This window comes from Parambassis ranga, chromosome 1 (genome assembly GCF_900634625.1).
Source record: "Parambassis ranga chromosome 1, fParRan2.1, whole genome shotgun sequence".
In the NCBI taxonomy this organism is placed as follows: domain Eukaryota; kingdom Metazoa; phylum Chordata; class Actinopteri; family Ambassidae; genus Parambassis; species Parambassis ranga.
In genome coordinates, this window is record NC_041022.1 from 20,779,754 (window position 1) to 20,803,693 (window position 23,940).

The following is a 23,940-nucleotide window of genomic DNA, read 5'->3' on the forward strand; positions in this document are numbered from 1 at the left end:
TGCATCTTGTGCCTTGGTTGTAGAATGAGGGCTGTGATTCATATACAGGTGTAGAACCAACCCAGGCTAATTAAAGGTATATTGATTTAAAATGTAATCAGGTCTAAAAATATATAGAAGCAGAGAGAGGGATTAATGTGTTATTTGATAACATTTGATAACATAGATGCATGTTAAAAATATCTTCAGTCTGTCAGAGGCAGCGTAGAAGCAGGCTTCTTTAACCAGGCAGACTCATGTTTCATATTCTGTGTGTGTTTGTGGGCTGAGTCTTTGATTCAGGCACCTCAGGACTTATGGAGGAGAGTCCCGCAGGAAACACTCTTCCTGTGAAGTGTGGCTCTTTAAACTCTGCATGCCTGTGTGTGTCTGTGTGTGTGTGTCCATGTTGAACAGAGAGAAATAATGAAAATGTGTCACACGTATCTATATAGTTCATATATATGGCTGTGTGACTCAGCTGTAAGATCCTTTGATGCTGGATTGGACACAGTTAGATTGTATTCTCACAGGTGGTCGTGTTCATTCATTATTCAGCAGCACTCATAAAACATTGAAGTTTTGGATATCAACGTGAGCTAAATGCAAATGAGGACTAAAAGAAATGCATATTACAAAAACCTCCGTGGGACTGAAGGTTGTTGGAGAACTTTAATTGTTATATTTGCTTTAGGAATCACTCTCTTAGTAAGTGACTCTAGGTTTAAATCTCTGAATAAACAATAGCACTAATTTAGCTGCCAATGTGTCTCATAGGATGAGCCAAAGGGAAAACAAGTTGTAAAAAGCTGACATCAGGAGTTACTAGTTTTACAGGAATCCAAATTAATAGCTGGGTGAGCTTCGGTTAAGAGTAACACATTGAGTAAACAAAGCAAGATACCAACACAGAAGTGCACCTTCACAACTTTCTGTTTTCGTTATCCTTTAAATTATACATGTGCCTATAAATTGCTAAAACTATACTAAAGTAAACAATAAACTTTTAAAATGTCTTCTCACGGCCGTGCCATGGAGAGTGTTCAGCCAGTGTTATACCAAACGTATAATAAGTATGTCCTCTTGTGTTAACACCTTGTTTCCATGTGATCCATCTAACAGATGCCACAGTGAGTCCCACCTCTGGATCAGCCACACGTTTCTGCATGTGGGTCCATCCTTTGCATTGAATATAACAGTAGATATACACAGTCTGTTGTACAACCACATCATAAATGTATTTATTTCTCAGCAGGGACAAAAGTGTGGTTCAACGTGTTTTTTTTTTTTCACTGTAAGGCCTTGATGTAAAACGTGCTTTCAGCTTTTGTGTGTTTCATTTAAATTATACTATAACAAATCTCAACAAATACCAGGAAGCTGTTTGTGCAGAATAACACTGAACTATAACCCTGAGCCTGGATTCTGTTTTTCTAAGGTGCCTTTCATTATTCATAAGAAAAAAAACAGCTAAATTCCACCCACTTACAGTTCCTTAGTTGCAGGATTTTTTTTTTATCATATTCATTTTGATGTTTGAATGATGCAGCCCACAGAACGAGGGCTTGTTTAACTAACATTGAACTGTTTGGCCCTCCTGTTTTTTTCATTTTGATCCGGCGTTGCGTAAACTGGTTTATATTTCATATGGTTCTCAAGGTTATAGCAGCACTGTATGGAATTAGAGTGTGCATATTTCATGATCCTCACTATCGTGATGTGTTTTCTTTACTTTCATTTACAGCTTTTACTGCTATGCCAAAGAGGAAAATAAAAAAAAATCAATGTCTTCTGCGTCAATCTTTATGAATAAGATTCATTTTTCTTACTCCAGCATACCTAAAAGCCTTCTGTGCCTTAAGTGACTTATTTTTTGTCTGATGCACTCTCGCTGACTCTGTCCCTGCCTCACTGATGTATTATAAACAAGCTATTTTGAGGCTTCGTCCACAGACGCCGCTCATCTTTCATCCTCTCCGTCTCTTTTAACTCATGGTTTCATTTCGCCGCCCTCCTCCATTTTCCCCAAAACTTCGAGTCCATTTTTTTTTTATTTTAGTCTGAAGACGAGCTAATGAAATGCATGGCCACAGCTGCTGATGGTCAAAATGGGGAGCTGCCCCACACAGAGACAGACTCATATTAATATTAGATTGCGTTTTTCATTTCTCAATTTTAAAATAAAAAGCCCAGCAGCGATGTTCAGATGAAAGATTTATCCCTCCTGCTCTCCTCTGGTGTCCTCTGCCGTCCCTCCGTCTCTATCTGTCGGCTCTCTGACACACACACACACTTCTCCTCCACCCTTTAACTCTCTGAATCTTTGAGTTGCTGTTTAAAAGTGTACACTTTCACACACTGAACTCTCAAAAAAAACCCAAGTTCTTGTTTTATTTTTTACTACCAGCTACTAAATTCTCTGAGTTGTCAGTCACTATACTTTCAATGACCAACTGATTCCTTCTCTGTTAAACCTCTGACACACACACACTCACCCTGGGAAGCTCCAACCTTCCACTCATCTTCACAGGTGGTGAGGACGTTGCTAAGATACAGCGCTCAGCTTTTCCAACACACAGAGATGCTTCGAATGAGGACGCAGCACGATGGCACAAAACTGTTTGAAGTTCATCATCAAAAGTCAGAAGATTCATCTTTGGAAGTTAGACTCTAACTAACGGCCAGTTGTCTACTGCATGTTGCTGTAGCAGGATATGTAACATGGCAGTCACGGCCCTCCACCACTACATCAAGTAAGACAGGGCAGCCACTGACTCATATTCTATTGATTGAAAACGCCTCTGAACAGATGGATTCTAATTTAGCTGCTAATCTGTGATGCTTACATACTTCTAAGGGTTACATATATGGATCATTTTTATGAATAAATACACGACAAAGTGAAATATTTCTGTTTGTTTTTAGTTTTTTTTGATTGGGTTTTTCCCCACAGTCAGAAAATCGGCTGATGTTTTGGGTGAATTTATGCTGAAATATAGAAAATTCTAAGTGTTCCCAAACTTTTGAGCAACACCGTATGTATCTTCAGTGGATACTAGAAGAAATTGCTGTTAGCATTTTATGGACTCACAGAAAATGATTCCACAGCTGAATTTTCACCCATACATTTCTCTATTTTAGCATTTTTCATATTTTTTTTAAGTTTCATCATCGCAAACGTCAAGTTCATTTCCAGCGTCTGCTGTTTTCATAAATAATGACTGTACTTCTCAAAGCTCATAGTGAATCATATCATCAACACATACCCATACAGAGGCCTGTTTGATTGCATGGTGTCATTTCTAACTGATCATATGAGGCTTATGGATTTCACTGAGTAACCAGGTCATGATTTCTGCAAAGACAGATTGCACACTACAAACAGAGAAACATCATTAGTCCTATTACTTTGGAGAGAAGGCAGAAACCTTTATGCACAACACCTCTAATCACACATTAAGACGATCTATATGGACATACTGGAGTGAATCCTATGAAAAGCTATGTCCTGTCAGTCAGTCCGCACAGAAGGATCAGTTAGCCTTAATTATGTCACACTGGGAAAGCAAAATAGCTGTTACACTACTGTAAGAGATACTCTACAAGATTGTTAACATCAGCATTTAAAACTAGCACCATTCAGATCATTTGTGGTTTATTACAGAGATGTGTGCTTGACATTTAACATTTCCCTCATGCTGTACTGAATCTGTAGCTCCAGCAAAAAGCTCCATTGAGCCCTTTTTGCTGGATAATTAGCCCTGTTCCCTGGCACTGGGAAGAGCATTTCAGTGCTGAAACTAAGCAAAGCAGCAAAAGTCTTTAGTGCGACTCTGTGGCTCTTTGTATGAATATTTAACAATGTCGAGAAGACACAAGGAGGAGGAGATATATACAGAGTGTATGAGGTGAATAATGAATGAAGTGCACACAGGGTGCGACCATGTTTACTGACACAAGACTCAATAGATTAAACAGTGTTGTTACAATAATAGCAGATGAATATATACAGACTCCTTCACAGGAAACAGGAAAAAGCAGGTAAATCTGGGGGAAAATCTATCAGAGTATTAGTGCTGGCATCGATCCAAGCAAATCCACATGTATCCCTGTCAAATCCACCACCCTCATTAAACTTAGATGCTGTGTTGTTTATGCTGAACATGTGCAGTCAGTGGTTCTCACATTATTTTATCAAACTACACACTGTATGACCATTTTTTGTGTAGGTAAGAGTATTGTGACAGACCGTAGACAACAGAAGTGCTGAGATGACAAGTTGGAAGTTTGCTGGCTGACCTGAAAAGAGGTCATGGTCTTCTGAGTATTCAAACACTGAGGCAGAAGCAGCCAGATTCTGCAAATCTGTCAACAGTGACAGCCAGCCAGCCTCCCCTCCTCTGCTGGGTCACACTGCCCTCTGCACTCATGGCGACACTTCATTTCACCATGTTGTTTTCATGAGCAGGTTAATATCAACATTATTCCTGCACATTTCCTCCACAATGAGTTTATAGGTATTCTGGGTGATAACTGGTCATTTGACTTTAAACTGAGTTAAGCTGATGAGAAGAACTTATCTACAGTCTGGCATGTATGTATGGTATATATTAGTAAATAGTATTTGTACATTAAGGCAATCACAAGGAACAAAATGTCCTTAAAATACCCATGACTTGCTTTTATTTTACTATTTTGTTGAAATGGTTGTCTTTAGTATTTCATTATTTAGCTTTTTTCTCCTGACAATGCAACATACATGAACTCAAGGATCCCTCACAGGACTGGCTGAGCTTGCATGTTTGTTTTAACAAGAATATCATCCGGGACATTGAAGCCAAACTGACAGGAACATTTCCCAAAATACATCAATTTTAAATGGAAAAGGCCATTCAAACAGAAATGTAGCATTGTTTCAGCACATCTTTCAGCACTTTCTCAAAAAAAAAAAAAAAACAGTCTGCATCATCCACTCTGACAAGTCCCCCAGCGTTTACTGTTTTGCTTTTTGAGCATAAACCCTGGTGGGCTATTTTTGGAGGCATCTTTGTTGGTCTATTCTATTTTTAAAAAAAGCTCTGTAAAAACAGTGCCGCCACATTGCTCCTCTGTGTAGGGAATGGATTTTTTGATCTCCACAAACCTATTTAATTTTGCACATAGATGAGCTCCAGTCCCAACATGACCCTGTAATTCAGGACAAAGCAGGTAAAGAAGATGGATAGGTGGATGAATGTGTCATGTAACTGTGACCAATGCTGCGCACAGTCACTATTGTCTGATTAATTACATGACTATTTTTCCAAGGACAAGCGATGCACTCTCTACCTAACAAATTTTCCCCGCAAGGGCCATAAAAATTACATCACAACTGTGATTCACCTAAAATGTAACACATCGGTGAGCCAGTAACCAATATAGTAGAGAGCAAAAGAAGAACAGTTTAAGTTCCTGTTTTACCACATCTCAGTTTATTGTACAATCAGGTCAGTTTACACACAATGGTCCATTGCACTGGATCATTAAAACTGGCATCAACATGAAACAATCACATTGCTATTGTCACCCAGTGGGGTGACGGTATTAGGGATTATAACAAACACCTTTACAAGGAGAAAAGGCGGATCAGGTTCAGTGTTTGGCTCAGGAGATCCTGAGCATTGAGTTGTAAGAAGATGACATTGGTCTTTAAAAAGAAGTTTTTCAAGTTGCATCAAAATATGTATACATAAAAAATATTACAAATTTTATTGAAAGACTAGTGCGAGTTGGAGAGAGAAAGACACGTGTGAAAAGTTAAATATGGCGTGGACGGCTTAGTGTTGCAGAAAACCTGCTCAGACTGCTGAGGAGGGTGACAATGTCGTGAAATTATGAAAAAACAAAAAAACAAAACAAAAAAAAAAAACAGTGTGTGTCCAGCACACACAAACATATAAACTCAACTCTCACACACACGCACTCCCTGAAGAGGAATGAGGATAAAGGACTTTGGAGACCCTGGCTGGCTGTAATTTTTGTAAAAGTTGAACTTACTTGCACGTGCATCCTCACAAATGCAGGACATTAAAGACAGATGGAAGGATAAAAAAAAGAGAAAAAAAGAACAGTAACAGCAAGGCAAGAAGCTATTTTTACCTACCAGCCAAAGTGACTGTCACACTCACAATTCCCCTTTATCCTGCCAACTAGGGCTGGGCCATATTACCGTACTTAAAATCAATATCTCAATTGCAGTGGGAGAGCCGTATGAGGACCACACAAACATTTCTCATGATGTATGAAAAGTTTGTTTTTGTTCTTGCCACCTCTGGAACACAAACAGATTTCTCTGTCCGTGCTCTACAAAGCATTTTTATTTTATTTTATTTTTTTTTTACAGCAAGGGGGCAGCACAGAAAAGTACCCAATTAATCGTCACGACTAACATTACGTCGATTAGAGGGTCTAAATGTCGGGTTCGATATATTTTCGGTTAATTGCCCAGCCCTATACTGCCAACTACAATTTCAAACTGGACGAGAACTTTATTATGTGCCACAGTGGCTGGTAGTGTGACAAACCAACCTGCTGCAACCAAAGTATAACCAGCGTCAGGCTGGTAGCTGGTGTTGATTCCCAGCCCAGTGACCATGTCAGAGGGAGGAGGGACAGCAACTTAGTTGCTACGAGCATTTCCACACACATACTGCCAGGCTCCCTCCAAAGAACATGTAGAGCAGGTTCTTCACTTCATGTGTGACCTCAAAGCCAAAGCCTTCACCGATCACTACGTGCCACGAACTACCAAATTTCTTGTCCATAGACTCTTTGATCATCTTTGCTGCACTCTGGGGGGGGAAACAGTAAGGAGGCAAAAACATCAATCAGCAATGATGTATACTCGGCACAAACATTATAAAAACCCTGACAGAATAGTGTTATTGGAAGTGATTTAACAGTAGCAAAATATTAAATATACAGTAAATGGAACACAATATACACACCTCATTGTTGGTGGCATATTTTTCACAGGCTGTCACGCACAGCTCCATGGTCTCAACCCTCATTTCCTCTGGCATATCTGTGTGCTGCAGACAAATTGCAAAGGTATACATATTCACAATTCTACAGACACAGTGCTAAAGGTAGTTGGTGTTTAGTTAACTAACATGACTATGGTTGTGTTGTTTATTTGTATATGATGCACCAAAACTTTGGCATGTTATATATAAATAACATGACGTTTTGCAAGCAGGTTAAAAAAAAAAGCATATACACACCGATTTTGATGTCGTCTAATGTGATATATGCATATGCATCTTTTGATGTTATGGTAGAAAATAATACTAGAGAAGGGCATTTCCTGAAGAAAATGTAAGTTTGATATGCTGAAGACACGCTGCACCAAAAAACGTATGGAAGAATAAAGAAAGAGGGTGAAGAACAATAGTTTGACTGTTGCCTAGCTACAGCAATCAAACTAATGATTGTTGCCTAGCAACGATAATCAAACTATTGATTGTTGCATAGCAACGGCAATCAAACTAATAAATATACATGTAAATGTTACTTTCACTCTTACTACCTGTATGCCTGAAAACATAATTATAATCAACAGTTGTTGCAGGTTACAGTTAGAGAACAAATGCTGGGTTAAAGCTCTGAATCACAACCAATGGGTTTTGGACCAGCATTTGTGAATATTTGGGTCAAAAATTTGGGTCATCGGGAAGCTTCACATACACATGCAGGCACTTGATTAGACTTGTCCAAACACTTTGACGTGTATGTCGTCATTGTCATTTAAAGAGCTGCTCCCTGTCAAAGTTAGGCACCGAGATGCAATGTCACCCCTCTCCTACCCTGATCAGAGGGAAGCTGTGCAGTCTCTTGTAGTCGGCCTCTTCTTTCTTTCCCTCACCAGTCCCCGCCATTCCGACTCCTGCAAAATGCATATTAAAAGGCAGTTAGTTGCAAAGTCTGTTAAATGCGTGCCCGAGAGCAATAACTCAAAACATAGGCTCTGTAGTTTTACAGAGCAAGCTCACATCTGCTGCTAATAACGCTGCAACATGACCCAAATGTAGTAGCAAACAGCACTTAGCCACTGCTAGCTAGCTACAGCAAGTTTCCCACGTAGTTTACACTGGAAAGGGCGATTATTCGTTTCAACAACACTGACACATACGCGTGTTGTTTGTAAACCTGAGTGAGCTTTAGCATATCCGTTATCGTAACTAGCAAGGTTTTACTAGCTAGCTAATTAGCTTAGCCTGTTTTTTACACAAATAGTTGATGCTACGGTTTGACGATTCCTACCCCGAAGTCGATGTCTTTAAATTCACGGACGGCATATTATGAGTTAGACTGTGTTTTCCACAGTTAGTAAAATAGACGGTGGTGTGTTACTTACAACGAGTTTGTCCAGCGTAAACTTCTGCTGTTTGACTCTCTGCTCGGTTGTTAAGGAGACATTTTAAACAAGAGATATCCGTGTAAGGAAACCACGCCCACTGCAGCTTTACTTCGTTCCTATTGGTTTGTTACCTGTCAATCACGTAAAAATATGACGTCATTACGCCGCTACGCTCTTTTCACTAAAGGGTCAAATAAAACCATTATTTATGGTGCAAATAGCTTCTGTCCTCCTTTTCTTTCTCTCTTTATTTCTTTGTACATAGATATAGATACATAACATATATATATATATATATATATATATATATATATATATGCTATGTCATCACTACATAGGATGGACCCATATGTCTGATTCTGTGTTAGGTTATATATACTATTATGTGTTTATAATATAATGTATATTATTTTTAATGTAGAGTGATATTTTAAATTTTTAAAGTGCCTCAGCATTGCAAATGAGTTTGAGTACACAATAACATAAAACTTAAAGTAAAACAGAACTTGAGTGAATATGTGTGACATTCTTTTAAATGATACTTTCTATCACTCTCTAATGTTCTGTATGCCTGTCTGTTCAGAAGTGACACCAGCGCCTATCAGGCTGTGTGTGAGTAAACCCATCCTACATAATCAGCCCTCTTACTGACTCTGACCCACATTTGGCTTGAAACATCTGGGTGGAATCCCCAGGTGGAGAGTTTTGACCCAGAATTGTCAGTCTGCTCAACACACATTGCACACAAACCCAAACTCACATCAGAAATAGCCACAAAGCTCTGAAAGTGAGATAGTCCCAGATTCTCTGGGTGAGAGCTGTGTCTGTTACCCTGGGATGTGCTTTTAGCCTCACATGGAATAACCCAGCCTGAAATTCCACCACAAGCATCTGGATTAATTTGAAACAATAGCTCCCCTGGGGATTAGAGTGGATTATCAATCAATCTTTAGGGACAAGCAATCAGATCACATGGTAATCTTTTTCTCCTTCTCTTCTCTTTTCAGTTGTCCTTGTCCTTTTCCCTTTATGGAGGCAGAAGAAAAAAAATCAACTAGTCATTGACCCCATGTGTACTATAATATGCCATTTTATCTCCTGTTTAGCATGGGTTCAGGAAAAAAACTGACCCATTACCTAATTGCACATCAATGCATTATGTTATGAAATGGTTTGAAGGGTCTCTGATTAACCTAACTGACCCAGCTGGTATACAAAAACAGCCCAAGAGCCACACACACATGGTCTGACAGCCCCACGTATGACCCAGTTAGATTTTAAAGTACATTCAATCACACTATGATATCAACATTACAAGGTCATCAATTTAATTAAAACAGCAACAGAATTTAGTTTTCACAGTCAGGCTACTGTTTTATGTAATGTGTGTGTTTTGTATTCTTGATAGAGCACTGACAAAATAAGAAAGTCTGTACAATTATATCGATGATTGTTTTACAAACACCTTATGGAGCTTCTGCATTCTGTGTTTAAAAATCAAATCAAATCTCAACAGAACGCTGAAATGGAAAAGAAATGACATCCTAACATTTAATAGTAGCACTGGATTCTTGAGATAAAGCAGATAGGAGAGTGTAAAGGTTTCTTCAGTCAATCATGTGATTGTTCCAAGCCAATATTTACACAAATCATCATTATGTAAATGATTTCTTTATAAAGATGATGGGTATCGTGCCACAGATTGTATATTTTGTTACACATTGATCAAACATAAGAAAAAATCATCAACTGTAATAAACACACTTTCGAACATAAACACAAAACAGCTTCTTAAAATACAGTGAGATAGAGAAAAGAAGGGAGTGTTGCACATCCAGGTGAGAGACTCACAAAGAAAAGTGCCAGAGGGCTGATGGGTAAGCTGAAATGAGAACGCCAGAGCAAAGCAGAAGGACAGCGAGAGGGAGATGGAGGTGTTTTTGACAGAAGGTGTTCTGAAAAGATGCCAAGATAAAAAAAATAAATAAATAAAAAATGAGGAGGCGGCAGTGATAGAAAGACCTTGAGGAAAGTATTTATCAAGAAGGGAAAACGTTGTGTGAATTTTTAATGATAAGTATGAGATGAAGCAGAGTTCAGCAGAAACAACATAAAAGCGACGTCGCTCCCATGCAGACAGTAAAAACAGTTTGGATGACGGATGACACAGAGTGATGCGGTTCAAGGTGAAGGACTGATCAGCTGAATACTGAAATAATGTGAGTAAGGAAGACTTTCGACTACAGAGCGTGTGACAAGGAAGTGAAGCATGACAATGGAATCCTTCTGTAATCTGTTTGTGTAGTCATAAGGAGAGCTCCTGTGCTACAGAGGGGGGGGGGGGGGGGTGTTGAGTAAGATTTTGATTAAGGGATGATGATTTTTCTGTAAAAATGAATATTTGAGTTGGTACAGATGAAGGGAGAGGAGGATTTTCATAATAAAACACCTCCCTCAGAGAGAGATAATGAAGTATATCTATAATTCAGCAGCAGAGGAAGCAGATTGTTGGGGAGGGGAGAGGAAGACCCCATGTGACTCTGCTAACAAGCTGTGACAGAGGCGAGATCAACAGAAAAGATGGAGCCAAGAATCAGAAAAATATTCACTGACGAGATGACTCACTGACAGACTGATTATCCAACAGTGACTGGCTGATGACTCGCTGACTGACTCACTCTCTCACTTCATAAATTAGGCTTATACTTTATGGTCACATCTGGGTTCAGAAAACTTCCCTCTGGAGCTGCCTCGCTGCTAACAAGGATAGGTGTGTTCAGACAGACAGTAAAAATTTAGATTTCACCTGCTGGTCTACCATTTCCAGCACTGCAAGGAAACTAAATAACAAAGCGTTAGTGTATTTCAGCCTACAATCATTCAAAAGCCCAATCCAGTTTTTTTAAACATAGGCCTGTGTGAATCACACATGATGAATAATCATCAAAACCACTCATTCTCAGGAGAAGAGTTTGCCCCCTTCACATTAACACACGTTTTAAAATCATCTGCAACAAGCCTCTCTAACATTTTCTTGGTTACCATGGTGACACCAGCACATCATTTTCCTGGTGATGGTCTGGGATCTCTTTAATTTAGCAAGTTTTTAAGATGTTACAGTGGCTACTCCAATAGGTGTCAACAGAATGCCTGGAGAAAATGTCATTGTCATATACAGTATACATTAAAAAGTTTCTTCCATAACTCCTACATCCCACTTATTTCTTCTTGTTCAGGCAAACAATATGCCAACAAGACCTCATGGGAGGTTTAGAACAAAAAAAGACAGATTGAAGTACTCACCATCAGAAAATCAGTCTAATTAAAATCTGTTTCACTCATCATGTTTTTATACTGTCAGAACATGACTGAGGCTGAGTTACAGTAGCAAGTAGTCAACATGGGCAACAAGGCCAGGGGCTTTCAGGAAGAAATAGTGCTCATTAGCAGCCAGTACAAGCTATACAGATTTGTTCTTTTTACAAGAAGTCAACTAATTTGTGCAAAAGAGAGGAAACCCAGCTAGGGAGAAAAATAATGTTCTGAAATGTTATCAGTGGGAGGTTACACATCTGTTCACAGTTCGGCTCATCAGAATGGCAAGAAATGTGTGTGTGTGTGGGCTGATCAGCAGTCACGAATCAACGGTCACAGTTAAATTTATGAGTAATCTATTATGTCTACATCAAAGACCAGACTGTCTCTGGTGTCCCTGCTGTATACCATGTAAACACACACAAATGCAGCTAATTTCATCCGGACACAGCATAAGAGAAATATGACTTGTGTATTCCTCATGGCAACACAAAGCCATAAAGTCCTCATGACATAAATCATTCAATTATAGGGCATTTAAAGGTCCTCTTAGGTCAAGGATACACAATCATGTGCACAGAGGTCACTGCAGTTGCGTAGCTGAGGTGTAATCCTGATGAGCTGACAGGCGTAAGCCATAATAAGCTGCACTCACACCTGACAAACACACACATGCACATTTTTCATGTCATTTTATGACTACAACTACAGAAATGTTGTCACAGCCATTTTATTAGTTTTTAATCCACCTATATTTCACAACATCATAGAAGATCCATGAAGATGCAAATAAGGAGAAGCACAGCCATCAGCAAGAGAGAGAGAGAGAGAGAGAGAGAGAGAGAATACATTTCACAACGTGGGTCAAATTGTGTGTGGGGCTCATGTCTTGAGGTAATACGTGAACAGAAACGATGCTTCATTTTGCTGCACAGTGTTGACTGGACCCACTTTTAGTGTAGTAAGAATCCTCACGCTCTCACAGTAGTCTGGCTTTGCTCTACCTTCTTTTTCTGTGGTGTCCTGCTCTGAATACATTCAACACATCCAATCTGCTCTGTGGTCACTGTATATGTGGTGCATACAGATGATTAAGCTGACTATAGTTGTTTATCTAACGATTCATCAGTGGTTAAGTTAAAGTAAATTCTTTTTACACATTGACATCAAATGACTTACAAATCAGGGATGAAAAACTTCAATTGAAATTTGAATTTTTGTATGTCCTTCTGATAATCTCTTTATTTATTGCACAAATGTAGACTTTTTATGATATATGGTTATGAAGAATGATTTAATTCCTTGAAAGTAAGAAAACAAAAACATAAGTGTTTAACACAAAAACATACTTTGATGCGGCAATTTAATTGCATTTGTTTTATGTGTCCTTTTTGTATATATATATATATATATATATATATATATATATATATATATATATATATATATATATATATATATATATATATATATATATATATACAAAAAGGTATATATTGTAATGACTAATGATGACTGAAACAAAGCTCTGTAGTTTGAGTGAAGCTAGTTCTTTCCAGACAGCACAGAGCCAGACATCCACTTCATACACGTCCCTCTCTGTCTGTGAGGATTTACAAAAAACACACCTGTGTGTTGTGGGGACACAAACACAGTCATTTAAACATTTTTACTCTTTTTGTTTTGTTGTTTTTTTTATCAGTGGCAGGAAATATGTGACTTTCCTGAAAACACTCATGCAAGAACACATTCTGCTTTACAGTTAAAGTTTTGACCATTATAACACATTATAACGACAGTGTCTGATCGGCACTTAGTTAGACATGTTTATTTCACAGGTCGGTTGAGAGCACTGCTTTGTTCTAGCTGATATCCTTCAAGTTGACTGTATCTGACTGTGAAATGTGAGGCTACAGCAGGGGGGGGGGGATTGTACAGAGTAACAACAGCAGAGGTACATTACACATTATACACATACAAGTCCACTGTTTTACCATATCATGGTATGCAATATAGAAAACTAAAAAGCACACATACGTTACTCAACAGGATCATATACAATTTAAAAGAAAACGTTCTCTGTTTCCAATTGAGTGACAAAATCAACATTACCACGAGAGCATCTCAGAAATGACCATGTAACACAATCAACTGGACACAAGATGAGGAAAAAGAAGTTTGTGCCACTGTGTTGTAAAAGTAAGAAACCCTTAGATGTGGCATCAGTAAAGGTTCATTCCATTCAAACCCATCACGACCCTCTGCCTGAATAATCCTGTCTGGTTAACCAACCCACGACCTAAACCAGAGGTTGCTACATTCAACCGATCTGTTATGTCTCCATCAAAAGGTTCATGCCATATGTAGCCCTCACTAAGGTCTGTGACTAAACTCACTGTATCTCACTGCAGAAGTAAACACATGAGCGTGTACACCAACACAAAGAACAAAACAGAAACACCACTTTTAACGACTTAATAGCGTCATCTTTTCAGTCCATCTGCAAGCTTCCTACCCCAAAACAAGCAAAGATACCGCAATTTGATAACGGCTTTAAACTCCTGAATAGATTGACCTATCCAATGTGACCATCATCGGGCCAACCCTTCACTGTTTGGAGCTGGAGGGGTTGGATCTTTGGGCAGCGTGGCACGGGTCCAGGGACTCTTTGGTGGCCCCGCCGTAGACATCCACGTCATGGTCGGTCCAGGGTGCGATGTTGCCCAGCGCTGGGGAGCTGCACTCTGCCAGGGCAGCCACCTCTGCGGGCTTCAGCACCCGGTCCCACAGGTTAAACTGGGAGAGCTCCCCAACCAGGGCCTGGGAGGCATCAAAGCGACCACCCAGTGTATCCTGGGAAGTAGAATGATAATATCAATAACATGGAACATATGGAGGCGGAGTTTAAGTAGGAACCATTAGGACTACTTTAAATGAAATGCATCTTTTAGGACCTGGGTTGAGATCTTAGGGCCTTTTACCTCCTGTAAAAATTCCACATTTTATATTATATTGTAACTTGTATACACAGCCCCACCAGGCAACTACTGAACATCTTTCCTGGTTAAATAATCATGAAAATGGAGATAAAGCTTAAGCCACTCATAAATATTGTGATTTGAGGATTCCTCTTAAATAAGATGAAAAATATTTATTCTCTTTCAGAGCACCCTTGTGGTGGTGGTGGTGGTTGGGGGGGGCATCCTGGGATTTTCCTCTACTCAGCCCATCCACACACAACAGCAGTACATCAGTCATCCTCACAGGAGATTATTAAAGTACTTCTCTTTAAAAAAGACTATCCATTAAATCAAGTCTTGTTGCATCAGTGCATCATCTTGCTGAGCTCTATTTTATCCTCTATGCAGGGACGAAGCCTGCAGAATAAGCTTTGAGCTTGTTCTTTTGACACTGCAAGGAGGATAATGTCATATTTCATAACAGTTATGTAATGCAGTTGTGTTACTAATGAAGAAGAGAGGGAGTCCGAACACCATTAGGTTTCTATCTGTTCATGTGTGAAAAGCCAATAATGATCCCCTAAACCAGTGCTCCCTCCGCCCTTATATCTGTCTGTCTAAACATGTGTCATTCATCCGTCTCTTTCTCCATTTGAGTCCATCACCCACAATTCCACCACCTGTTAATCCAACCACCTATCCATCATTTACTCCATCTGTCTAAGACATTTAATTCATCCATCTTTTTACCATTGTTTTAGGTCTGTCCTCCATCCATCCATTCATCCATCCATCCATCCATCCATCCGTCCGTCCGTCCGTCCATCCGTCCATCCGTCCATCCGTCCATCCATCTCACCTGTTCCTGCCCGAGTATCAGGACTCCCCCTGGTTTTATTGGATGCCAGGCAGCCAGCCCTTCCCCTCTCCCCTTCATCTTCCCCCCCTGGTAGGCCTTCCACACCCCATCCCTGAGGGTCCAGCTGACACAGATGTGCTGCCACTCATCCTGCGGTAGGGACAGCGGCAGCTGCGCCACCTAAAAGTCACAGAATACATACGGTGTCTGTGGTTAGACCTGCCTTTTACAGCAGTGATCATACGCTAACCTTCAACACATCGGGCTTACACTGAATATTGAGCCAGTGCAGGTAGTAACATGAGCAGAATGTAGATAAACTGATGGTTTGTGTCAAGAAAACTACACCCAGTGGACAGCTTCAAACACGGCAAGTGTTGCAGCATGTCTTCTCAATTAAGCATGCTTGCCGTGGGTCCCACTACCACAAAGCATTTTTCTTTTATTCACAACATCATAGAAGATTTTTGTAGAAAAAAAAGAGTAGAAACAAAGTGCTGTTTATTTTTCCTCTGTGCTAAATCACTACCCCAGACACGTTCAGTTTCTTTGTATTTTTTTTTATGTTGTTTTTTATTGTTTGTTACATTATTAATCTGTTGTTCAAGGGCACCATCTGTTTCACTTCTGCCTTTTCTGCGGCAGGAGGATTTTTCTTTCTTTTTAATCAGCGTCCTGTTGAATCAATCGTAACCTGGGATCCAAACACGGACACACTCAGGAGAGTTAGTTTATTTCATTCAATAAAATATATAATATTTTATTGAATGAAACAATAACTGTGACATTCCAGCTGTTCCCTTTCCCAGAAATATAATGTTAAAAGGAAACCTAAGGGCCTAAATATTCCCGCTTTTCCCTGCCCCCCCTCAGGTATAAAAACTATCAGGCATTGGTACCTTGTCGTTAATGAGCAGCTCCACAGGATTGTGGACTCCCTGGAGGAGCACCAGCTCGTTGGGCTGCCCCGGCACAGAGTAGGAGAACGGGGTCCCGATACCGCCTTCTTTGGCCTTGAGCCACAGACAGGCAGTGAAGGCGTACATCTCAGTTATCTCTTTTCTGACCAGGCCGTACATGTAGTTGGTCCGCATGGGGAAGGAGAGGACGAAGCCTTCGGGGAACGATGGCTCTGTCAGAGCTTTGGAGAAACAGATCAAGGAGAGAAACAGTCAGACGGCAAGGGGGAGAGGGATGACGCATTAATGGCCAATTTAAAGAAGGGACAGTGGCGTTTCTCTTCCCACTTGTCCCTGCTAGTTTGTGCACAGGCACACACTCACTGGCGAGTGTTACAGTTAATGATCTGTCTCTCTAACTTGAGGCCACTCTGCAGCTCTTTAAGCAGAGGAGTGGGGAAGGTTGAGAGAATGACAGAGCTAAAAAGAGAACAGAGACGTCCTTTTTCTTCCCTTATTAACCTTCCTCTTGGCACCTCACAGTCTCTAGATCTACTTCCACTTCTGTTATCAAACATCTTTACTTTCCAAGAGTTCTCACCCACAGTAACTTTGATCCTCTAAGGAAGTCTCCAGGAAATGTCATCAACAAGTATTTAAAGTGAGTATGACTTTTCCAAATCACTTTCCTACCAACCACATTCACAGGAGGACTATCTGAAGTTTACAGTAATGATTTCAGATCGTTTCACTTACATGTATCTTCCCTGCTCCGATTGACACTTCCCCTCAGCGCTCATTAATGATCTTATTTTGATCTACGGTGTGTTCTCTGCTGCTGCGATGACCCAGTTCACCCGCTGTGCTTGTTAAACTTTTATTTCAGCCTTTTCTTGCACTGCTCTCATGAACATCAGCTAGCTAATGCAACTGTTTACCTCCCCTTAAGTGCAGTTCATCCATCCATACATCCCCTCCTTCTTTTTATACAACCACCATTGCTATCTTTACCTTCCTCCTCTTCCTCCTCTTTCTCTCCCTGCAGACTTACTCTGTTCCAGCTCGGTGACTTTGTGGGTGACTGTGTCGATGCCCTGGTTGATCTTCTCGTGCTGTCCCTGTGTCTCCTTCCTCATGGCCTGTCGCTCCTTCTCCAGCATCTTTATTTTCCTCTCCAGCTCCCCCTCCAGGTCCTCCACCCTCCAGGTACCTTTTCCACGCCCAGGGGAGCCCTTGGCAGAGGTCTTGGGGTTAGAGGAGGCTGGTGAAGGCGGACGCCGCCCCCCTGGAGCAGCCGCTGCGGGCGGGGAGGGAGCACTGCCAACAGGAGGAACATGAGCCTTGCCAGAGTGGCCAGTTGGACTGCTGCTGCCGGTGCTGCTGCCGCTGCTGCTGACGCTGTTGCTGCTGCTGCTGCTGCTGCTTGCGCCCACAGATGTGTCGGTGAGGTTCAAGGCGGCAGGACCTATCTCCGCCTGCAGAGTGGAGGCAAGAAAAATAAAGACTGTGTTAGGAATTAATAGTTTAGACAGACACACACACACAGCTGATAAGATACATTTTAACAGGAGATCTAGCAGCAAGGACAAAAAAAAATGTTTTTAAGCTTGTTTCCATTGGGGAAGTAAGATTTTCCAGATCCAAAAGGTTAAGATTTCAAAAGATATTTAACATGGAAATATTTGACTGACAATTATGGTCCTCAAAGAATTAATCTAATGACTTTTAGACAACCATGAATGTTATTATATTAATAATAACAGGCTTAAACCCTGGCAACTGTGACCCACCGTGGAAGATGCATCACACGGCTGAGCAGCAAAGAGGAAAAACCTTACCGTCTACTACATTTATCAGAACCTCTTTTGTGCAGGCCTCTGCAATACGCATTAATACTGAAAAGTGATATCTGGCACCTTTTAAACGTGTAAAAATGTATAGCTTCTATACAACTTCTAACAAGGGTTAGGGGTTATAACTGAGTCGTGTATATTAAGCCTTTACAGCTAGATATCATCTCATTTTTATTCTATGTCATATGTGGTGACTGTGAATTCAGATTTGACTGTGGTGACTGTGAATTCAGATTTGTGTAACTCAATCTCCCATGTGATGTATTGTATGTATTAATTCATTTACTATACTATTACTCTTTTTTTTTTACTTTTTAAGTTTAAGATGGTTGATAAAATGAATGACTGCTAAACACAATAACAATCAGAGCCTCACCTTCCTTTGTGTGTGTTGGGTAAATGTATCTTGCCTCATGCTGTTAGTAAAGATCCTCGAGTGATGTCAGGAAATCCTGATCCTGAAGAGGACAGAGCCAACACGCAGAGCCCATTCCTGTCTTTGCTGTGGTAAATATTATTGTTGGTAATTGTTTTGAACTACAGGGCCAAAATGAAAATAAATAAATCTGTAGCACAGCTGTTGTGTTGCTAGTAGTAGTGGCATTAGTATGCAGGGCATAAGTTGGAAAAAAAAGGTGTTGGTGAAGCGGCAGTAAAGAGAGAGAGAGAGAGAGAGAGCTGAGTGTGGATGCGACGGTTGGGAGGGTGATATATGATATCAAGAGAGTTGCTGAGGCAGGACAGAATGTGGACAGATATAAATTTGCACTGACTGACACAACCTTGTAAGTGACTGTGGTTGGAGAGGGCTGTGATGCAGCAGAGTGTGTGTGAGTGTGTGTTGTGCAGTTATAAGCCTGTCTATGTCTCAATCTCAGCACACACACCCACACACACACACAGAACCTGACCCTCCTCCTCCTCCTCCTCAACCACCACCCCCTTCTTTCCTGTCCAGCTTCATCTTTTATTTATGTCTCTGCCGTGCTATTGGATGCAGAGGTAGAGGCGCCTGCATGATGTGTGGTAGGGTGGGGTGGGGGGAGAGCAGAGGGGTGTGAGAGCCAGCAGGTGGAAAGATTTCCCTCGGGTCTATGGGAATCTTATGCAAGGCGTGAGGGGCTGCCTGTGTCATGACTCACTTGTCAGAGGAGAGACAAGGTGAAGATGAAAGAGAAGAATGAAGAAGTGAGGGAGGGCGTTAGAGGAGGATACAACATGAACACAGAGGCCACTGCACACAGGCCTGAGGTCTCACTGCTGTCATATCGGCATCATCTCTGCTTAATCTTAATCTTTTAATGTACATCAGCCAACATTATTAATCCACCTTCATCACAGATGTCTTAAACTGCACTGTAGAAATGACATATAGGCTGTTAAATGCCATATGAGCCAAATTCAGACGGGACCACAGTGTCTCACCTGCTGAGTTTAATCTCTCCAAAACACCTGCTGTCAAACAAAACTCAAACAGGAGGAGAAACAGTCAGACCAACAGGTTTTGCCTAAGTTTCTTTACCCTGTCTCAGTAAGAACTTACCTCAAGTTTCTCAATGCGGTCCTTTAGGTCCATGATGGCCCTGGCAAGCTCCTCCACGGCCCGTGCTACGGCAGAAGAGCTCACATCATCACCGGCCATGACGCGGCGATTCCCCCAGACCCCGATGCTCCGCTCGGGGACAGTCCTCTCGTCCTCCAGTCCGCTCTCACACTCACTTAGCTTTCCAGTCAGCTCTTGGATGGTCCTCTGGTCCATCGAGATCTGGTCCTTCTGTTGCAAGACCATCTGCCGGAGTTCCTCCGCGGTTGTCCGGAGGTCTTCATCTTCGGTTTCATACTGCGGCTCATCCGCCTGCTGTTGCTCCCGCTTCAGATCTTTACCCTTGCATTCTCCGACCGGTATGGGAGTGCAGATGAGTCGGCTGAAGCTGAACTGTTTGGCTGATCCTCCACCTCCTCCTCCCGTCCCCTCTCCGAGATTGAGCTCATTTAGTGTGGGTACCTCCAGGCCGATTCCGCCGAGCCCGTTCCCTCCATCGTATGACTCGGCGCCGTGGAGAGCGCCCAGCGGTCCCGCGTGAGCTACCGATCCCGTCTCCATGGGCTCGAGCAGCGTCTCCGATGCCAGGGTGCTGTTGTCGCCGAGAGCCGGGGCTCGTTTTCTCGGATAAACACTGGCGATGATACAGATGACGGCTCCGAGGAAGGCCAGAGTGCCCGCTCCCACAAGCACCACCACGAACTTCATTATGACTGGACACAATGCACGAGATACACACGGTTCAGAAAAACAACTGCATGCAGGAAGCTGCAGATAAATGTCTGGAACAGGCTTACAGAGAGCAGCATGCAGGAAGACTGCAGAGTACCAACGTGATCTACTTAGCGGAAGTCATCTAATTACAACTAAAGCGTTCCATGTAAAATGTAACACTCACGTATCCTGCTGCAGATCCACAGCTGTTTTCCAGCGATGCTACGGTCCTGCTGCCTCTGTCTCAGTGTGTAATTGCTACTAATGGCACCGCGCTGTCTGGACTAGAGATGCTCTCTCTCCGTCTCTGCGTTGCTAAGCTGCTCTCCTCCGTGCGTTACCATGGGGACCGCTGGGAGAGGAGGAGCGAGGCTGTGGGCATGCGTCAGAGCAGAGGTGAATCTCCAGCAGCAGCGCGAACAAACAAGGCGGTGATGGATCAATGTGAGTGAGAGAGAGAGAGTGTGTGTGTGTGCGCAACTAAAATGAGCTTTTGGACATTCACTATGAAATGAGGAATAATTAAATAAATAAGCCTCTGACAAAGGCTGCATGAACTCATCATGTCGCTATTTAACATTCTACACCAGACCTGTGTAAATACAGCCCGCTGGCCTAAGTCAAGTTCTGGCGTGCCTTTTAAACACAAAGCGACCACCCAAAAATCAATAACAGGCAGTAGAGTTGGGTCAGGTCACACATCTTGAGCCCAGCATCGCCACTGCCCTCCTCCTTACCCTCATCTCTCTCATCTCATCTCTCTTTCTCCTGATGCTGCGGCACATTTCCCTGTCAGTTGTTGCATTCTCGTTGGGCTTTATAAAATTCACATTTCTTGTTTGACTTTCAGACATGTGGGTACAAGTAAATAACAGAACCCCTTTTGTGGACACCTAAAAAAAGATGTCTTTTAGACGTATAGGAAAAAGATGTCCAGAAGACGTCAAAAAAAGACTTTTTTTGGACATAGATGAAATAATATGTCTAGAGTACATCTGGATATACAATCTATAGGACGCCAGAAAAAAAATCAGAATTTAATTAGTATTCATTTAGTTCAATTATTGGACCAATATGAAAAAAAAACTATAGAAGAGAACTATACTGAGTGCAAAGGGAATAGTTTGGGTGTCTGAAGAAAAAGTTGTGCTTATTTATGCACATCACAACAGCAGGTTCAACAAGCTCTGTGTTAAAATGTGACCCTGAGATGGAAAACTTTGAGTATAGTATAGTATACTCCATAAATCACAGGCATGTGTGGGAACAGCTGGCAAATGTGGAGGATGTTGATTTAAAATAAATGACCTGTTTTGCCAGTTTTTTGCCAGTAATATTATTAATCAGTGCAGACACTTTTGTTGTTGTTGTTGTGTGTTGTGAGTGTCAAGCCTTTATAATTTATGAAAGTGGTAAAATAATAAATACATAATTTAATAATTTAATTTTTGAAGGCAGCAGTGACTCAGTGGTAGAGCAGGGCTATAACCGGAAGGTTGGTGGTTCGATCCCAACTCCTCCCTAGTCATTGTTGTTTATCTTTGGGCAAGGCACTTTACCCGCATTGCCTCCAGTGCACTCATTGGTGTGTGGCAGCAGCCTTAAGCAATTTCCCCTCTGGGATTACTAAAGTAGTAAAAAAATAAATAAATAAATAAAATAATGTACATTTACAGTATGTATTTATATGGTAGGATGATCACTGCTGTTTGGAATAAGGGGTTTCATTCTACAGTAAATGCCAGCTAGCCCCTCGCTGCAGTGCTTAATCAACCCATAAGTTTAGCATTTAATCACTCTCACAGGTGAAAACTGGTGAAATGCATCAAACCTAAAACATTTTTTCAGGCTAGTGTTTGTAGAACTGTCAACTATGTGTATTGTCATTTACTGGTTACATAAACTACATCTTGGCAATAAGAAAAAAAAATCAGTGGCCCTTTATTTTTTTTTTTGAAACATTTTGATATTTGAATGGTTGAAATCGGTCAATGTGTGCTGAAGATACGCTGCGCCAAAAAACGTATGGAAGAATAAAAAAGAAGAAGTGTGTGTGCTATATGCACGAGTGTGACATGAAAGTTGCATTACGAACAAATAAGCAAGCATGTCTGAGTATGCTGCACAACTGAGAGGAAAAAATAGGTCACACAGACCGAAGAAGAAAGAGGAGAAACGGTGTTGTACAACAGAACAACAAGAAGGAAAACAGCCTTAAGATATGAGACCTAGGACAGGAAGGTCTTTGGTCTGAGGAGGAGGAAGTACATGTTTTCCCCTAGAGGCCGTCCCAGCAGCAAACAAACCCACCACTGATGCCAACAGCAATGATGTAACTGACACAGACACTCCTCTGTGGTGCCCAGCAAGCAAACACTCTCATCAGAAAACCTTTTCTAAACCACATCTGCAGACTTTGTTCTTGATATTATTCCAGTGTATAATGCAAACATGTAGTGCAGGACAGATCTTCACCGGTTCACTGTACGTATGGGAGAAACCCTGCTGCCAGTCAGGGAGGTAAATCTGCCAGTTGGCACAGCATTAAAGAGAAATCCAACCTCCGATAAGAAACCACTGAATTATTTCCAGGAGTTCCTCTCTGATGAAATGACAAAAAAAGCATTTTTTTAGTGAGCATTTTTTTTCCATCGACCTGCCTCTGACTTCAAAGCGTTTTCAACAACAACACTAAAAATCTGTTTATAGCTGCTTTGTAATGGCACACTGATGTGCATGTGTGCATGTCCACGTGCAGTTAAAACATTCTAATCACTATCTATTCCAAGTCAGCCCAGGCAGGAGTCTTTTCTGATGTTTAGAGATCAAACAATGGAACCGGCTAATGAGGGCTGTGTTGCTGTCAGTGAAAGCTCTCATTTTATAGTTTTGCACATTGTTGTTTGTGTGCTTTGACCAAGATATACACAAGCATCTTTTGTTTGAAAACTCTCTGAACAAAGGACCGCGAAGGACTACTCCTTTGGGATTTGATGCAGCATCTTGATGTGAAAAGAATTGTACCTCGACTTTGAGAAACATCCAGCTGGTGTGTGTCGGTGGAGGAATCAGAAACTGCAGAGTGCTTTGAATACCACTTATATGTACAAAAGTGCAAGTGTAGGCCCTTTAGCATTTAACCACACATCTGTGCTACTGTAGATCAGAAGCCAGGGGTTAACTGAAGTTTGAATTCATCAGACAGCAATGTCTCCATATTTTTCTCTAAACCTCTGGGTACTGCTATCGGTCAAAAGTGTGAAAATGTGTTCATGTTTCATTTGGAAACCATGAAGGTCTGCCTGAACAACGTGGACTTAGGACTAAAGGGCCACTAGGTTAAATACCTTGATTGAAATAAAGGAATGTGTGTGGGTAAATAAAAAGTGATCTATCAGGGCACTCAACCCTCAGCTGCGC

At 41.3% G+C, this 23,940-nt stretch overlaps 2 protein-coding genes across 2 annotated transcripts; both read right to left on the reverse strand.

Moving 5' to 3' along the window:
- Positions 1-5,431: 5,431 nt before the first annotated feature.
- On the reverse strand, positions 5,432-8,472 carry LOC114436139 (dynein light chain 4, axonemal). Its single transcript, XM_028406255.1, has 4 exons — positions 8,375-8,472; positions 7,824-7,903; positions 6,966-7,049; positions 5,432-6,809 (listed from the first exon to the last, which is right to left on the reverse strand). Exons 2-4 carry the CDS (start codon positions 7,893-7,895, stop codon positions 6,645-6,647), a joined length of 321 nt encoding a protein of 106 aa, XP_028262056.1. The 5' UTR covers positions 7,896-7,903; positions 8,375-8,472; the 3' UTR covers positions 5,432-6,644.
- Positions 8,473-13,547: 5,075 nt separating this feature from the next.
- On the reverse strand, positions 13,548-20,824 carry nptxrb (neuronal pentraxin receptor b). Its single transcript, XM_028408214.1, has 6 exons — positions 20,705-20,824; positions 19,807-20,519; positions 17,462-17,885; positions 16,411-16,652; positions 15,512-15,691; positions 13,548-14,545 (listed from the first exon to the last, which is right to left on the reverse strand). The coding sequence occupies exons 2-6, from the start codon at positions 20,512-20,514 to the stop codon at positions 14,300-14,302; spliced, it is 1,800 nt and encodes a 599-aa protein (XP_028264015.1). The 5' UTR covers positions 20,515-20,519; positions 20,705-20,824; the 3' UTR covers positions 13,548-14,299.
- Between the last annotated feature and the right edge of the window lie 3,116 nt (positions 20,825-23,940).

Excerpts from the sequence above, each read along its gene's own strand:
- LOC114436139 (XM_028406255.1), bottom strand. The coding sequence starts at position 7,895 with ATGGCGGGGACTGGTGAGGGAAAGAAAGAAGAGGCCGACTACAAGAGA. Across the intron at positions 7,050-7,823 it reads ACAGCTTCCCTCTGATCAGG|CACACAGATATGCCAGAGGA; the intron begins GTAGGAGAGGGG and ends ATTTGTCTGCAG. Across the intron at positions 6,810-6,965 it reads AATATGCCACCAACAATGAG|AGTGCAGCAAAGATGATCAA; the intron begins GTGTGTATATTG and ends TTCCCCCCCCAG.
- nptxrb (XM_028408214.1), bottom strand. The coding sequence starts at position 20,514 with ATGAAGTTCGTGGTGGTGCTTGTGGGAGCGGGCACTCTGGCCTTCCTC. Across the intron at positions 17,886-19,806 it reads ACCGCATTGAGAAACTTGAG|GCGGAGATAGGTCCTGCCGC; the intron begins GTAAGTTCTTAC and ends TCCACTCTGCAG. Across the intron at positions 14,546-15,511 it reads TGATACTCGGGCAGGAACAG|GATACACTGGGTGGTCGCTT; the intron begins GTGAGATGGATG and ends TCTACTTCCCAG.